The sequence below is a fragment of the Scleropages formosus genome, chromosome 14, assembly GCF_900964775.1.
Source record: "Scleropages formosus chromosome 14, fSclFor1.1, whole genome shotgun sequence".
NCBI lineage: Eukaryota > Metazoa > Chordata > Actinopteri > Osteoglossiformes > Osteoglossidae > Scleropages > Scleropages formosus.
Window position 1 is genome coordinate 3,197,798 of NC_041819.1, and position 18,769 is coordinate 3,216,566.

The 18,769-nt window shown below is 42.8% G+C and overlaps 1 protein-coding gene across 1 annotated transcript in view; it reads right to left on the minus strand.

The window, feature by feature from the left end:
- LOC108942319 (glypican-5-like) overlaps nt 1-18,769 on the minus strand; it is a 129,482-nt gene that overhangs the window by 97,878 nt on the left and 12,835 nt on the right. The window contains exons 3-5 of the mRNA XM_018765585.2: nt 8,302-8,996; nt 5,885-6,018; nt 4,025-4,150 (exon numbers count right to left, since the gene is read on the minus strand). Of these exons, the coding sequence (XP_018621101.1) occupies nt 4,025-4,150; nt 5,885-6,018; nt 8,302-8,996 (955 nt within the window). The remainder of the gene's footprint in view (nt 1-4,024; nt 4,151-5,884; nt 6,019-8,301; nt 8,997-18,769) is intronic.

Sequence of the window (18,769 nt, forward strand, 5' to 3'; positions counted from 1 at the left end):
GATATTCTCCATTAATAGTGTACGATACTCTCCGTTAATAGTATACAACGATATTCTCCAGTGTCCTTCGCTAAGGCAGGATCCAGAAGGAAACTTGTGGCTCACTGATGCAAAACAGCCACTCTGCGGAGGGATATTGATCATGAGGAGAAATAAACACAGCTACAGTGAACGTTCGCCCATCCATTACCAAAAACCATCTGACCTCTGCAGGGTCATGGAGGTCCAGAGCCTATCCTGGAAGCACAGGGCATGAGGCAGGGTAGACTCTGGACAGGATGCCAGACCATCACAGGACAACCGCACGCACGCACACACAAAGGTTAATGCAATGCACATCGCATGAAAACAACAAGATGATCCCTGTGCTGGGTGTTGGACTGTGTGTCTTCTGACTATCAGAAACAGATGACGCACGGCCCCCTTCCTCAGTCGATCCCTGATCATCGTTCCACATGACCCTTTAATTACATCTAATCAGTATAGGACAGAGACTCATACTTCTCCAGCAGAGACGTGGCGGCGGCTGACATAGCTGATGCGCGCATCTCATCAGAGGGCCCGTTTACCGCACCACGTCGGGCTCTGAGACAGAGCCTGATAATCACTTCTGACACCGCCAGAGGGACAGGGCACCAACTGGGCCTGTGGCCTCATGGGAAGTCATTTGATGGTTGATTTGGTCTCATTACCCTCATCACTGGGAATGGACTCCATAACTTGTACCATTTTGCAGATTTTTTTTTTTTCCCTCCCGCTTTCCAACCATCTATTATGCAAAGGATACGGCTCGTTGAACATAATTCATGTAAAACTCTCTCTAGAAGTGATGCTGCTCCTATCAAACGGCGATTCAAGGCAATTATTCAAAATCTCATGAAAACGAGAAATAAGGTTATTTGTCTTTCTTCTGATTGCTGGAGGTGAAACAGCATTTGGTGACATTGTGTTGTAATATACAGCGTTTGTGAGCCCCTGTAATACTGATTCCGTCAGCTGCGAACATTTGGACCGACCGCATTACACTGGCTCCTTGTGTTAACAGTTACAGTTTTTTCAAAGCTGAAAACATTCATACGTCACTATTTAATAATTTCTAGTCTGGAGCAGGGCAGTCCAAAGCCTATTCTGGAAGCAAGTCAATCATGTGGACTCACACACACACACACAACAGGCAATTTAGAATCACCAGTTCACCTAAAACATGTTTCCAAACTGTGGGAAGGAACTCGCACAGATACCAGCAGAACTCCACACAACTGAGCCACTTTCGAACCCATAACCTAGGAATGGTGAAGCACCACTACTATCCACTGTGCCACCAGCCTCAACTTGTTCACCCTGAAATGAATGAGACAACATAGTTAGTTGTCACATATGGGGGTAACTTTTATAGGTCCTTACACTGTTGAGTCACTGAACTGAAATTATATTTTCCCCCGAAATCCACATCTTATTTCTGACAGCATACACAACTGTGCCCCCACCTGACCTGCCTGTTATAGAAAAGATAAAATGAACGCTTTGACGTGAAATAACTGTGTGGAGAAACTGAACTCGCGGGCTTGTGCCATGATCTGTGGCCGTAGCCAATTAATCTGAGCGGAAGAACTCAGACCTGGAAAGTTCATCTCACCTCCAGAGTCTTCAGAGTGCTGTTAAAAAGTACAATTATAACTTTCACTGAGAGTCGTGTTCGGGTTGAGATCACCGTGGAAGCTGGAGGGCAGCCATGTCCCAGTGTAAATCAAAAGGGTTTCAGATATGTAGGAGTCATACATGTTTAAAGTACAACTGAATATAAAACCAAAAATTTACGATATTATCAATACTTCTACAAATCATATTAACTGTTTCAAAGCCTCAGATTCATTTTAATTTTTCCAATAATTCTGATTCTTCATAACGCATCCCATTAAACCTTAGTCTTCTGTATTATTTCCATCTCCTGACAATGTCCTCAAGATGACTCCTACTAGTAAGAGTACTTTTAAGCCATAAAAAGCTTCATAAATCAATTTGACACCAACTTTCACATTTAAAATAAGCTCCCCTTCATTTATAGCATATCACACCTTGCTTTTTAATGCTCAGAACTTGAAAGATTTTATATGAATATCCTGTCCAGACTTATTCTAATTGTAATGTGGAAATTTCATCTAATATCCAGTCGCTGAATTATGAAACATCTTTGCTTTTAATATTCAACATGAAAATACATACATGTAGATTATGATAAACAGTTGTGAGGTCCAATGTGACACAAGCAATTCTCCAATTGCTCTTTATATACCAATTTTCATAGTTATCATAACAGATTAAAAATTTCTTCTGCCCTCTCTTTGTTTAGCTTAAATTTGAGTGGCATGCTATTTGAACTAATTTACACATGGAAATGTTTCGTATCCATGTATCGGTACAGTTAAATTGTGCAAAATAAACAACTTCCTTGATTTGATTAAAAATGTGCAAGGAATCTTATTGCAATGGTTGTTGCAATGGCACCCTCCCTCCCTCACAACTGCTGAATCCCCATCACAATTGAACAAAAATCTCAAAAATCATATCTTACAGACCCATTTCCCTTCAGAGCTCTGAACAGCTTGTCAGTCCCTTATTAGGACAGTTGTTAGTCCTATTTCTGCTGTCTGTGTATTTTTCTCTTTATATATCACTTCTACAGGTAGCTACTTGCATGCTGTGGAAAAAACTACAGCTGAACCATCTTTTTGTTTGGCACCTACAAACCAATGGGCAGATGTCTGAAAAGAAATTAATGTAATAAAGAAGTTTTATTGTGCACAGTGTCACTGCATCACAAGTACAGCTGGCCCTATAGTGAAGACCGGGTGACATGACCATGAAACCAGCACGTTGCTGGGGTGACACTAGACACAGATGCATCACTGTTGGATTCAGGAGACATTTACATACTTATAAAGCATACAGGACAGTGCTGGTATGGGTAATAATTCAGATCAATTATAAGACAGTAAGCACAGCTTTGTGCATCATTCTGGCCACTGTTTTTAATCCTTTCATACATTTTAGACAAAGTCATTTGTTGTATAATCCTCAAACAATACTTCACATTACAGTGTCATAAATTATAGCCTTTATGTCAGTCTTTCAGCAATTCAGTCGCCTCTTTTAAGATGTTTTCTTCTTATTTTTATATATTTATTATTTAGATTTCACTGAGATGTACGTTGCTTTGGAAAAAAGCATCTTCTAAATGAATAAATGTAAATGTAGATTTTTTGTAGATTATTATAATTATTGTATACATTACTTATTACCTTCGTATGTTTTTCTTAACTGCTGCCATCTTAATTCATTAATAATTCTTATTGCAAATAACAAGCCTTCTAGAGGATGACAAAGTCCGTTTGCAAAAAGACTCCACTAGGGAGCAGCAAACACTCGAAAACCCACCGTAAAAAGGCACTGAATTATTTTTCTTTCATTCCGAAATAGACTTTCCTATCAAGTTCAGCAGCAACCCATAAACCGTTGAAAAAAACCCTTGCGCCAGAGGCGCTCCTCATCGTTCAGCTGCACAATGACGACGGTGCATCGTTTGGACCGAGCGGTAGAACAGCGATCGGCCGCTGGGTTTATTGTCCAAAAGCGGAGCGGAGATTTAAGCACCGTGGTACAGAGGCTGAGCAGACAGGGAGTTCTGTGAGATCATGTCAGCGAACAACAGGGATCCCCCCGCGGGCCTCTGCGCGGGATCTTTAATGGGCATCACACTGAGCTTACGAACAAAGGAGAAAGGATACACAAAGAACCCCGGTGACTGATACTCTTTGGCTAAGGTGACTGAGGTCAAGTGAAAGCCTTGATGTACATCTGCTGAGGACACACTGAGCCCATGAGAAGCGCCTTCAGCACCGCCAACCCTTGAGCTACAGCCTTGAGAACCTGTTACAGGTCCCAGGGTAAAAGTGAAATGCAGGACAGCGTACTCATACTGTCTTTGCAGGTGGGGGGTGGGGTGGGGTGGGGGTGTCGCTCGTACCTCTTGACAACATCAGCTCCGTTCCAACACGATAGCCCATCCTCAGACGCCAGATCGCTCACACACAGCTGGTCAGCCAGGCCCCCGTAAAACGTCCGGTAGAGCCGGAGACTCCCGAGGAACTCTCTGAAAAGCCGGGAACAAAGTGACAAACAACACAAAACACATTCAGTATTGCCTGCTTTATATACTACATACTTGCCCAAAAACAAACAAAAGTATGGAGAATATTTTCTGCAATAGATGTGATAAATTAAAATGACAAAATTGCTCCTTACCTAACTTATACATTGAACATTTGTGAGACTGGAAAGAGATATAATTATATACAAGGTAAAAATGACTGAACAAAAACAAAACCTCAAGAAAGCAGATAAATACACACATACACATTTTCAGAACCGCTTGTCCCTTACGGGGTCACGGGGAACCGGAGCCTACCCGGCAACACAGGGCGTAAGGCCAGAGGGGGAAGGGGACACACCCAGGACGGGACGCCAGTCCACCGCAAGGCACCCCAAGCGGGACTTGAACCCCAGACCCACTGGAGAGCAGGACTGCGGTCCAACCCACTGCGCCACCGCACCCCTAGCAGATAAATAAATGCATACAAATTTGACATTTATTTATTTAGCTAACTGTTTTCTCCAAAGCAGTTTACAATACTTTGATTGCTGCGCTTATTTAGCCCTTTATATAAAGGTGGGTAATTGTACTGGAGCAGTTCAAGGTAAACACCTTGCTGAAAGGGAATAGCAACGAAAGGGAAGAATTGAACCTGCGACTGTAGCTCTAAGCGCTACACTACTTGTTGACATATTTCATTTATTCATCCTCCAGTTTCAGAGGTACCTATATGTTGACACTTGGCCGAATTCAGCAAACTGCTTTTAGGTGTGTATACATTCGTTGAGATACCCTGTACAGGCTGAGAAAAAGTATGCACCACCTTTCCAGTTTACTCCTTTTTTTCAGCTTGCGTACAGTAAACATAATTCTCTGAGTCAATTAGTCCAATACCACGGTATTTGCCACTGTATTACAAAACTAACTGTACATAGAACTGACAGGGAGTACAATTTTTTAATTTTTTTTTTTTTAATAGCAATGTAGTGTAAGTTGATTTAGTAGAAGATCAGGAGAGAAGCAAGTCTGAAGGAGATGTGCTTTGAGACCCTCTTGAATAGGGACAGCTGGTAGTGTAGCAGTTAGAGCTACTGTCTTTGGACCCAAAGGTTGTAGGTTTGAGCCTCACCTCCAACTGTGGTACTGTTGAGCAAGGTACTTACCCTAAATTGCACCAGTAAAATTACCCAGATGTGTAAATGATTGTAAGCATGTTATAATTGTGACCTTAACACTGTAAGTCACTTTGGAGAAAAGCATCAGCTAAATAAATAAATATAAATGTAGAAAGGGATTCAGCAGTTATGGGGAGGGGGGTTCATTCTGCCACACTGGAGGCAGAACCATGAACCTCTAGCCTTTTCATTTTGGACCTCTTGTATGAAGGACCACCAAGGGCTCAAAGGTGAAAGAGCACAGCTGTCTGGATGAGTTTTAGCAAGGGACAGGTCACTTCAACTACTCTAAATTTTACTGTGTTTAAACTAGTACGTGTTTCTTTTAATAGATAGATAGATAGATAGATAGATAGATAGATAGATAGATAGATAGAATTTACCTTTGAAAAACTGATCTAAGAATTACTGCTCATCATGAATTACTGCTCTGATGAATTGTACACATGAGGATCTCCTGTATCCCTTGGATTGAGAGTGTCCAGAATTGCAATCTCATCTTAACAGCTTCCTACAAACTCCTTTCACACCCCTGAGCTCTGAGGACACACACACTCACTTGGTCCACCTCGTGAAGCTCTCCTCCATTTCTCGGCCCGGGGGCCACAGCGGGGGGACTTGTCTGCCATCACGTGGTTCGTCACTGACAGATTGGCTGGCTTTTCTGCGCGGGTGACCACACACTCTGTGAAGCTGAAGCACAAGCAGCAGAAACACAGTCAAACCTCAGGAATAAACACAGGAAAAGCACTAAATGTCCTCCAGAGGGGCACTGATTTAGCAGCTTTAGTTGGAACATTTTTTTATTTACTCCTTCAGCTGATGTCTTTTTCCAAAGTGACTTTTTTTTCACATTAAACTACTTACCATGATTTACCCGTTTATACAGTACAGAACTTTTTCCGTATCATTTCAGGATCAAGGGTACTATAGCAGGGCCAGGGATTTGAACCTGGGAACTTCAAATTCAAGGGCCCCCAATATATTTAAACCCTGAAAATTAGTTGTTTTTAACGACACCACAGCAAACACTTTTATAAAACAACCTGAAATCCCTATAATACAAATATTATGCAATTTCATTTAACCCCACTTCCATATGAAGAAGTGTCCTTTCTTAATTTTTCCAAATTATATCTTAAATCAGTACAAAAAGCTTTGCATACAGTAAGGAAAAGCATAAACATATATAGCAGAATTATTATGATTATTTTGATTATTATTATTTTACTGACACATTCGAATAAATTGATTTACAATGTCAGTAAATGGCTACAAAGGCTTTTTTTTGTTACAAATGATATTAAGCAACTTGCCAGGAAAAAAAAAAAAACAAAAAAAAAACAAAAAAAAACTGCAAGTTTAGTTTTTTTTTTTTATTTTTTTAAAGATACTTTGGCCATTTTACAACGTATAGTACTGGTTTTGTGTGTGTGTTTTTTTTTTTTTTTTTAAACCTACTTTGGGGTAAAGGTGAGCAACAACAGCCTCAGGACATATACTTTGATTTTTAGGCCTTATGTTTGTACAGCCTTAAGGCATTGCTTTTGTCACAATCTCTTTTCCCTCATGCAGGAGCTCTTTGGAGAAATGAATTAATGCAGAAGCGGCATTACAGTCACTGTAGCCAAAAATAAAATAGCCCCAGCATAAGTAGGAGTACATTGTCTCAGGGCCACTGATTATACATGGTGGATTTATGAAAATACATTATTAATGCCATCACAGTCAGTGTTATGGCTGCTGACATGTTCCTTTCCTGGTAACAATAAGCATATTACTTGTGAAATAAATCAGTCACACATTAACGTTAGGCACGCTGATATACATATGAGGAAGCTGTTTAATACTCAACATTGGAATAAAAACTGAATTTTAAAATAAAATTGCTCAGAATAGAGGCCAGTATCAATAATGCTCAGTTTTGAGAAGAGAAAAAAAAAAAGAAACACGTTTTAAAAATAACTTCCGTGACCTGATCCACGTGTAAAGTGGTCATAGGGACAGCTGGTCGTATAGTGGTTAGAGCTACTGCCTGGGTAAAATTACCCAGCTATATAAATGGGTAATAACTGTAACCTAAACATTATAAGTTGCTTTGGAGAAAATTAATCAATGTAAAAGGTGTTGCACCTGTACAGGGAAAGACTTCCAAGTACAAATGCAGAGCACCTGTGCTATAAGCAAACCTGGAAAGCGCAAGAAGGGTTTTATCGAGCACGTTCTGCAGCGCTTCCCTCTGCCGGTGGAATTGACCCCATGACTGTATTTCAGACCCGTTGTGGTCATGATGGTGGTGTGCATCACTTCCAGCCACTGGTTGATTTTTTGCATTGTGTGCTGGTTTCACACACACGGTTCATGCGATCATCGGAGACCGGTTCTCGGTTAGGCCTCGAGAGCCATCTTTTCTATGGAAGGCAACGGTCTGGACACTATGTACCAGTGAATACACCGGTTACCGTCAGTTGCACTCGTAGTTTCAAGCAATAAACGATTTTACACATAAAATCAGCCTGACTTCACTGAAACTACTGATGTCTGCTTTTGAACCTGTGAGGGTGTAAAATATAACAATATTTTAAATTACTTAACATCCTATAACATCACGTGATGCAACCGGCAGTGTTTTGAGCTGTCACCTGGCAACTGAGAGACCCAGGTTCGGATCCCTCCTGCTGCTATCAGCTCCTTAATTGAGGTTCTTTCCCTGACTGATACAATATAAAATCTCATTTCAAGTAACTTAGTGTACAAACTTGATATTGTAAGAGTCTGATAAATGAATGGATAGCTATAAAAAAATAAAATTCACAGGTCAGAAATGTGAGAAAGTTTTGCATGTTGACGGTACAGGCAGCACATGAAGGGGGTGCTTTGACAGATTAAAAATCCATGTTTAACGCAGCGACATGTGAAGTGCACATGAATACCGACATAGCCCACGCAGGGACATTTCGGGATCCGTTTCCTCACCTGAGCTAAGATCCTGGGGCCATTCCTCTGGACGTGCACGACCGCGCTGTTGACCAGCGTGTGGATGCTGAGCAGCACCTGCTCCGGGTCCCCGGCGCCTTGCATGCGGCTGGACACCTCCTCCAGGGAGCGGACGAACTCCCTCCAGTGGATGTCCACCTCGGCCGCGCTGGCCAGGCAGCCACGCATCACATTGAGGCAGTAGCCAGTGCAGGGCCTGCTGTGGGTCAGCCCCTGGCAGTGGGGGCAGTAGAGCATCTTGAGCAGGGCCTGCCTGCACTCCTTACCATACTGCAGGTGGTCTGTCGTGTTGATGACCTCGATGCCCAGGTTTAGAGCCTGGAGGAAGATGCGCCCTGGGAGGAGGGACCTTCCAATCTGCTCAGCCAGCTGCCGGGGGATGGCACCGAAAGGGCGGAGCTCCTGACGTACCGCACGCACGCACTCGGCATAGCCTGCCGAGATTTCCGTCAGGCCGGGCTCCAACAGGCGATCGTACGCCAGGGGGAAGAGGCCATCGAAAAAGCGGCGTACAAGATCCTCGGCTCCGAGCTCAGAGCCAAGCACGAAGAGGGCGATGTCGGTGAACAGCTCCCTGACCAGCTCTGCAGCCTTGAAGGCCATGCTCCGGTACGTGTTGCGGAACAGGGCATCGGTGTGGTTCTCCGCCTGCCTGATGATGTTCTCCATCATTTCTGGAAAGAAAAACCACAGTAGTCCGAATAAAACTACTACAGCACATTGGTAATGAAAGAATAAATAATTACTGAATTTTGGCACCTTTGTTTCAGCAATTAAAAGCTGGAACAGGGTACACACACACACACACACACACACACACACACACACACACACACATTTTCAGAACCGCTTGTCCCATACGGGGTCACGGGGAACCGGAGCCTACCCGGCAACACAGGGCGTAAGGCCGGAGGGGGAAGGGGACATACCCAGGACGGGACGCCAGTCCGCCGCAAGGCACCCCAAGCGGGACTTGAACCCCAGACCCACTGGAGAGCAGGACTGCGGTCCAACCCACTGCGCCACCGCACCCCCTTCCGGAACAGGGTACATTTGATGGAAAATACAGTGCAGGCCCTACATGGCCTCTTTAATCCATGATATTAACCCTAACCCACACTCAGGACTTCTGTTTTGAGTATGAACATGTCTGACTCGACCAGCTCAACATTGTTCTCAAGTGACAGAAATTTCTGCCTAATAAAATCTTCAAAATTACACCGGAAAATGGGCTTCTAATAAGCCATGGATTCCATTTTGTAAATGTAGTCAGTATTTTATGTAAAACCCACCACAAACGCATTCATACCCACACTATACGCACATACCCACATTAATTTTACTGGAGCAAAGTACCTTGTTCAAGGGTACTACGACAGCATGTAAAATTTGAACCTACGACCTTTACGTCCAAAGGCAGTAGCGTGAACCCCTACGCTACCAGCTGCCCCATACCCCATATCCCACACCTCTAACCCACCATAAGTCCTAAAGCATGAAATAATGGCTCATCATGTGAACATCATAAGGCAGAATTAAGGATAAACCCCAGAATGAAGGGGGTAAAGAAATGTGCAGTGGAGCATAGAGGCTATAAGGGTGAGGAACGGGGCGACCCTCCGCTCTGCTGTTAGCCTTTAATTAGGCGCAGTTAGGCCCCGTTTTTCTTGGCAGAGACCAAGAGCTTACGCAGGGGCATGGGGGGGTAGGGGATCCAGACAATGTAATCTGTATAGGGATCCCTCTTCATATCCCATGACCTATAAGAGTGCTACTAATGAGTCACGAGCCCCAAATGAAATTAGACGGCAGCGCCAGGCAAAAACCGATACTGCAGCTTCATATAGGACAATAATAATATGACACACAGATTTACATTTACATTTATGCACTTAGCAAAAGCTTTTCTGCGAAGCGACACACATCTCAGAGAAAAATCCAATGAGTGCATTACATCAACAGAAGGAGTGCGAATATTATTCAAAGTTGCTATACACTACAGCATCTCTGTAATATTACCAACAAACCATATACAGGCAGTCCCCGGAATAAGAACGAGTTCCGTTCCTAAGTCTGTCTTTAAGTCGGATATCGGATTTGTAAGTAAGTCAGAACAGTTAGGTACAGTGGGTATCTATATATTATAGTAGGCTTTACGGGAGGGGCGTGGTTTCTAACAACGGGTTTATAAAATATATAACAGGTAACACCGCCTTCTAAAGAAAGATTGTTACCATTATTACAGTTACGTAGTTGGCCTTCTCCACCAAGTGTGCTAAAACAATAAAGAAAAATGAGGAAGGAAGAAGCAAGAAAGAAGGAGGAGCCTGAACAGGTCACATAAGGACAGCAGGTTCCACACGTGGTAAACACGTCTACCAAAATGTTTAAAAGCCCATTCTTTCATTTGCCTCTGTATATGCATTACTCTTAAGCGAGGAGTCAACTCTTCTGCTTTTGAATTAACAACACAGACACACACACATTTTCAGAACCGCTTGTCCCATAAGGGGTCGCGGGGAACCGGAGCCTACCTGGTAACATAGGATGTAAGGCCGGAGGGGGAAGGGACACACCCAGGACGGGACGCCAGTCCGTCGCAAGGCACCCCAAGTGGGACTCGAACCCCAGACCCACCGGAGAGCAGGACTGTGGTCCAACCCACTGCGCCACTGCACAACCCGAATTAACAACACATTAGGGAAAATCAAAACAATCCATTTTTGTTCCCTTTGTCAACATTTTTCTCCACATCAACTTACAATTTTATGCTTAGTCACCTACATCAATTTACCCATTTGTATCGGGGTCATTTTTACTGCCTTTAATTACAAAGGTACCTTGATTAAACGTAGTATAGTAGGAGGGAGGATTCAAACCCAGCTCCGTTGACTGTAAGACGACAGCTCTAACCGCTACACTACATATTTCTCGGGCATTAGTGAAAATCCACAAGGGCTTGCCATAGTGCGCACCCTCTATGACACACCCAAAACTGCGTGTCCCAAATACGAGACTAACAAGTGCCACAATCACAGGTTAGAATCTTTGCAGTGAAAGCTCTACAGAGCTCCCTGTACTTTCATAACAAGTACAACAAAATGCTGTAGCAGAATTTTGCTGTTGCTACAGCAAAAACTGTTCAGTTGAAAAAGGAATGTGTGTGTATGAGCAACACCCTCTCGCTGCTGTGCGGTAACTCGTAAAAATATATGGACGCAGTCGCCTTAACTTACTCAACGAGCGACTATGCCTCAGCCTCAAGTATTCAGCCTTATGTAGCCAAAAAATGTGGCCGTAGCCTGTAATAAGTGGAACACAAGGGAGCCCATGCAGAAAATTAATTGAATTGTGTCGTTGGAGTGGAGCAAGTGGGTCATGGCTCCTAAACAAGAGAACATTCCAAAAGCGTCATGGGACATTGTCACTTTGGCATCTGCTGGGCTATGGCACGGACACACTGAAAAGGGCACAGTAACACAGAGTAACAGAGTACCTCAATAGTCAGTGGGTTAGGGTTAGCGTTAGCAAGGCGGGCATTCAACACTGTTTGATCCCTACTCCTCTTCTCTTGGTCAAGGTATTGTTAACAGGAGAGTTTAGATATTCTGGAGTTCGAGCCCTGCTCGGGGTGCCTTGCGATGGACTGGCATCCCATCCTGGGTGTGTCCTCTCCCCTTTCGGCCTTGCACCCTGTGTTGCCGGGTAAGCCTCTGGCTTGCTGAGACCCCACTGTGAGTGAGCGAGTGAGTGAGTGAGTGGCACTGCCATCTCACAGTGCCTGGGTGGTGCGAGAGGACATAGGTTCAATCCCCGCTCAGTCTGTGTGGAGCCTGCATGTTCACCTGTGTCTGCGTGGGTTTCCTCCAGATGCTCTGGTTTCCTCCCACACTCCAAAGACATGTTTTTCAGGTTCCCCCATCGTGTGTGAGTGACACAGAGAGAGTGTGTTCTACTGATGTATGGATGAGAGACCCATTATAAGCAGTGTGTCTAGCAGTGTAAGTCATCTTGGTGAATAAGGTGTGTGGACTCATAACGCTACATAGAGTTCGTTGGAAGTCTCTTTGGAGAAAAGCATCTGCTAAACAAATAAATGGATGGATGGACATTTTATTTATCACAAGGGAAACTGTACAAGGATAGACGGTAATGACAGTAGTGACAAAAAGACGCTAGAATGAAGAAAAAATTATTTTAATTACATATTTAGATAAATCTTAAGCTAAATATTAGGACAAGGGCAAACATGCAAATTAAAAAGTAATGAAGCAAACAGAAAGTAGTACGGATGAAAAGTACCTGACAGCAAAGAGGTAAAGACACAATAAGAGTAATGTAACAGACTGAAAAATTTTATTTAGGTTTTTCTTTTAAACTGGATGGGTTTGATGCTGCAGCCAAGACCTCCGAGTTGCACATCAGCAAAGAAAGCCAAAGCGAAACAGCTGAACGAAACAGATTATATTTCCTTGTGGCCCGATGTTGTTGGGGGGTGGGGGTGGGGGGGTGTGCTAATTAATATGCTGAGAAGTCATCCCAGTCGACAAATCGCCTCATTTGCATGACTTGACACACACAAATTGGTAACCTGGAGAGCTGTGTTACATAATAAACGAGGGATCTGTATCGACTTCCTTCTACACAGGGCAACCCTCCTTTTTGTGGTCAGAGCAGCGAAACCATTTACATACTATTTCTTCCATTTGAATAATACTTAGAAAGGCTTCATTGACAGTGAACAAACATTTTGTGTTGTATCTCAACCTCAGAGATGTTTCAATTTTAAAACAAGCAAATGTACCGAAGATGTGAGATGCTGACAGCAGGAGAGTTGAGAAAGAGAGTCGGCACAGTCTGAAGTCCATAGATCTGATGCATTTTTTATGGCGAGTTCTCACTCATTATCCTACAATGTGTGTACAGGAGGAAGAAAACACAGGGAGGGAAGACGCTTGACATCTATTTGTTAACCTTGGTTTAGATGTTGTCCCATAAACAAATTTACAACCACTGATCAATGTTTTTATCAGAGCACTTCCATCATAGGGACTGCAGCAGGATCAGGATTCAAACCAGTGACCATCTGAGAACCCCTCCACACCCACTGAAAAACCCTGCCATCCTTCATACTGTACTGATACTCGGCTTGGTTTTCCACCCTGGTTAACATGCACTCTTAGATTTTTCAGATGTTCCCCATTTGACTCATTTGACCCATTATTATTATTATTATTATTATTATTATTATTATCTGTGAGGCAATATTTGTATGTATTCCCATGATCTCATGGGTTCTTAGGTTTCCGCTTACCATCCAAAGATGTGTTTCAAGTGAATCAGTGACTCTAAATTGTGTAGTGTGTGCGACGGTATGTCACTGGTGTATAGATGAGTGCTTCATGCAGGTTGCAGGTTCCTGCAACGGACAGTAAAAGGAAACTTTATTATTATTATTATTATTATTATTATTATTATTATTATTATTATTATGGGGGTTTCTCAGATGGTCCCTGGTTTGAATCCTGATCCTGCTGCAGTCTGTATGATGAAAGTGCGCCGATAAAAACATTGATTGGTTGTAAAGTTGCCTATGGGGCACTGCAACAGCTGAAGCAAGATTAATGACAATTACCTACCACAGAGCCGTCTCATCACATCCATGGTTGTGACACACGTCACTTAATGTTACAGATGGTCTCTGCTTTTGATTTAGTGAGATTCAGGAACCTTCAGGAAATAAGTTTTACAGACAGTCCTGTGTTGATGGCTCTGAAGCAACATGAATGATTAAGTGAAGAACTGAGATTTGTGCCAATCAGTCTTGTAGAAAAACCTACAGGAAAAATACATCATATTGCCATAATAATAATAATAATAATAATAATAATAATAATAATAATTTGCTACTGGGAAAGAAAAAAAAAAAAAAAAAAAAAAAACACACTAGAAAAAAATCACTGCTCCTAATATAATGCACTGCTAGTAGTAATTTAGTTAATATTACAACATGTAAAAGTACCGCTGTACTTAAGGCGAGTAATAATAATTTCCTAAGGCCTATATATCTGTATTCCAAGGCGCCTACAGCTTCCATCGTGTAGCGACACATCCATATTTGCACGTTGCATCCCAGAGAGCCCCAGAAACCTGTTTGGCTTTGTTTTGGACAGCTCTACGATGCCTGTTGTGTAGTACCTAAGGGTTTTACTCTGGCCACCTTCTAGCCGAGGTCCTTTATTCTGGCATTACTCATTTGCCTTAATGCGCCCCAATCTAGTTAAGCGTGACAGCTTAATCTTTAATTTGACGATAAGACACAGGCCTGCCTGGTTATGGAGGGAAGCGCTGGCTTTGTTAGCTTTTTAAACAGCCACCTGTGTGTCTCACAGATGTTCCAAGTTTGTCCAAACACACAAATAAAATGAACTGAACAGACATGACAGAAGGACAATTCTGACCTATAAAAAAGTTCAGTAAAAACTCTCCACCTACCAGCTCTCATTCTCCATTTTTTTTAAATAATTAAATATTAGAATAGTGTTATAACACTGAACATATATGAATGCATATTTAGCTAAGTTTATATTTATATTCATTGAACAGATGCTTTCTTTCAAAGAAACTTACAATGAATACCGAGCAGTATTAAGCTCACACCTTTGTCCAAGGTGACTTACAGTGCTACACACACAACCTGCAGTGAAGCACTCATCTACACACCAGAGCGACATGCCGTCACACATGCTACACAATGTAGTCACTGATTCACTTGAAACACATCTTTCGACGGTAAGAGGAAACCTAAGAACCCATGTGAACATGGGAATACATGCAAATATTGCCTCACAGGCATTATTATTATCGTTATTATTATTAGTAGTAGTAGTAGAAGAAATGATAATGATAATAACAAAAATAATAACTTATGACATAATACTTTGAGATAATTTATTATTAAATATTATTTAATTTTTCTGGCACATACGAAGTGCAGACTGTAACAGAAAAATGTTTTGTAAACCATGAAACTTGAAAAGGACTTAAAAGTGCAGAAGAGCACCATTTTTGCCTTATGAGGAATAAGAGGTGCAGTAAATATATCTTAGCACTAGAGGGATCTCTATTCATTCAACTACTATACATTCCACAACTTTTCAAAGCAGGAGCCCAAATCACTTCCACATCTATCACACTTTAATTTATTTTGTACTCGAGCACAAAACAACTTTCTTGTGGGGGGGGGAGAAAAAAAAAAAAAAAAAAAACACTGAAAAGTTGGGGGAGGGGGGTGCGGTGGCGCAGTGGGTTGGACCAGAGTCCTGCAGTCCGGTGGGTCTGGGGTTCAAGTCCCGCTTGGGGTGCCTTGCTACGGACTGGCGTCCCGTCCTGGGTGTGTTCCCTCCCCCTCTGGCCTTACGCCCCTGTGTTCCCGGGTAGGCTCCGGTTCCCCGTGACCCCGTATGGGACAAGCGGTTCTGAAAATGTGTGTGTGTGTGTGTGTGTGTGTGTGTGTGTGTGAGAGAAAAGTTGGGATACTGAATACATACTATTGCATATACTTAGTGTTTGTGCACCGTGTTAATGGTTCAACAAAAAATGTGGATGTGTGTGGCTACAACACACTGATGCTCGTGCAAATAAAGCAGTGAATAAGAATGGGGTAAATTAAAAGCTGCCAAAGGACTGTCATCCACATTTCTACCACAGGATAAATAGTCATTACTGTTCCACTGAACCCCCAATGAAACATTGTTGCTATGAGAATCACCACCGTCCAGGATCACATAGACATAAATAGTGAGCGCAGCACAAAATTATCCTGACCAGCATAACCTCAAGTGTCAATCAGAGTAAATCACAGGGGCCACCGCATCAATTACTCTGCTGGCGGAGACATACCCACAAGAGTAGGCAGAGACATAAAGGGCAGTTCATATGAGGTTGAGAACAATCCCACAAAAATAGTGTCACACGGGTCATTCTATGAGTGGCAGAGTTGAAGACTCTCGGCACACGTGCACATCGCAAATGCGCAAACAGTCTGTGCAATACTGTATATTTATTATTGGGCAGCACGGTGGCACAGCAGGTAGGATTGGGGTTGTGGGTTCGGACAAGAATCCAACTGTGTTTGTGTAGAATTTTTCTTTCTGTGTTCACACGGATTTCCTCCGGGTGCTCTGGTTTCCGCCCACAGGCCAAAGATGTGTGTCAGATGAACCGGTGGGTGACTCTAAAATGCCTAAAGTGTGTGTGTGCATGTAAATCAACAAATGTGCGATTGTCCTGTGATGGACTGGCAAGAGTGATCCCTGCCTCACGGCCTACGTTTCCGGACTAGGCTCTGGACCATCGAGACCCTGCATTGAAAAAGTGGATATTGATATAATGAACTAATGAGTGCCTGATCAACCCCCCCCTTTCAAACCTTGTAACGCTCTCCAAAGTGGGTAATCGGTGCTTAAGCATAGCCAAGGATCAGTGCCACTAAACACCTTTCCCATTTACTTTAAATTAGAATCTGGTACCGAGCCTGGATTTCACACACCACACAGAGCTGCCATGAGTAAGAGTGTCTGTGTGTGTGAACAATGGCCAGATGTACATCAGATACTAATGTAAGATCAAAACAGAAATGCAGAGCAGTAAACAAGGCCTGGCAGCACAAGAGATCCCTTTTGTTGAGGAAGGAGAGGCGAACAGATCGGTCAGGGCACGCCGCTACAGAGCTCAGTTTCGCCTGCTGGACAGTGTTTCCATGCTAACTCTTAATGCCTTGGCACTCTCACAAAAGAGACAGCAAGATTTACAGTCCAACTTCTCTTTTTCCCCTTTTTTCTCTGCACCGGTGAACGGGGGCAGTCGTACAGCGCGTCACAATAAGACTTCCCCCCCACCCCCTCACATGAGCCTTCTGCTCCAAAAAACGTTCTTTACTTTTTCAATGTGGAACAAAGTGCTACAGCAGAGAGCAGCTGAAAAGGAATGTGCAGGTTCCTCTGTCAGCACCCACGGTTCGAGTCTGCAGTGCTCTGCCAGTCCGTCCATCCGTCCGTCCATCCGTCCATCATCAATAGCAATTGTTCAAAGCAGGGGCACTGTGGTCCAGAGCCTATGCTGGAGGCACAGGTGGTGAGGAAGGGTACAGTCCGGACAGGACGGCCAAAGTGCGATGCTGACCACTGCAAAATACAACTCAAAAATTGACTTGCAGTTGAGACAAAACAGAAGATTGTTGTAAGCCAGATCCCATTTTGTGAAGTTTTATTCATCTGGGAGCCATATACTATTTGTAGTATTAAACAGACATACATACATACATACATACATACATACATACATGAGAAGGGCAGGTGCACCTTTTTCTTACTTTCTTGGAAAGACACTGCTCTCCTTGGTTTGTAGAAAATGATGTGTGTATATGTGCGCGCATGTGTGTATGTGTTTACGCGCACATGTGCAAGTGAATGCAAAACTCTGATGCACAGATTTAGATTGGATTCTCAGCTGGGATGAAAAATGAAAGCTGAAACTGAGGACAGCAGAGAGGGTCAAGGGGCAGATGTGTGTGATCAGAGACACCCTGCTGTCCAATTTCCCCCGTACTGTGTAAAACCGACAACGATTCATCACCGGAGTCAATTACCAATGAAGGTATAGCAGGTAAAGGCTACAAACCTGGATAAATGAAGTGAAATGATTTTATCAAATATAAAAAGAAACACACAAAAAAAAGCAATTCTAAAGCACGTGCACCTGTTTCCAGAGAAGTGGAAGTGCAAATGTTCATGTGAACTAAAAACTTAATTACGCAAACTCTCCACAACTTCATTATTACATAAGCAGCTAGACCTGAATTACAAGTAAAGGCATTTCAGTTTTACACCAATCCAGTGGTGAATTAAACTATCAGTCGAAAGTGCAAGTCCACACGGCAGCCCATTTCCTGACCAAACCTGTTATGTATTTATTTAGCTGATGCCTTTCTCCAAAGCTGCTGACAATGATATTTATACAGCTGCTTCTTTTTACCATATCAGCTCAGGGTAAGTACCTTGATCAAGGCTATTGCAGTGGGAGCAGGGAATTGAATGTGGGTCTTTCCATTCTAATGCAACAGCTCTAACCACTACGCCTCCTTCAGCACCTGTTAAGTTCTCATGTCAAAATGAAAGCGCAAAAAAAAGTCCTATCCACTTGAGCCTACGGAACACTAATGACGTTGATGAAGCAGAAAAAGCAAAGGCCTGATAGTACAATAACTGAACAATTACAGACGTGGATTGTCGATAAGTAAAAAAGGCCAACTTTCCAGCCATCAGGGTTTCTCCAGCTGCTGTTTCATAAAGCAGAACTCAAATCTCAGACCTGGTGATTCTACGAAAGAAGAAGCCTTTAAAAAAAATAAAATAAACCTAATGACATTAATGAAAAGGTATATCTA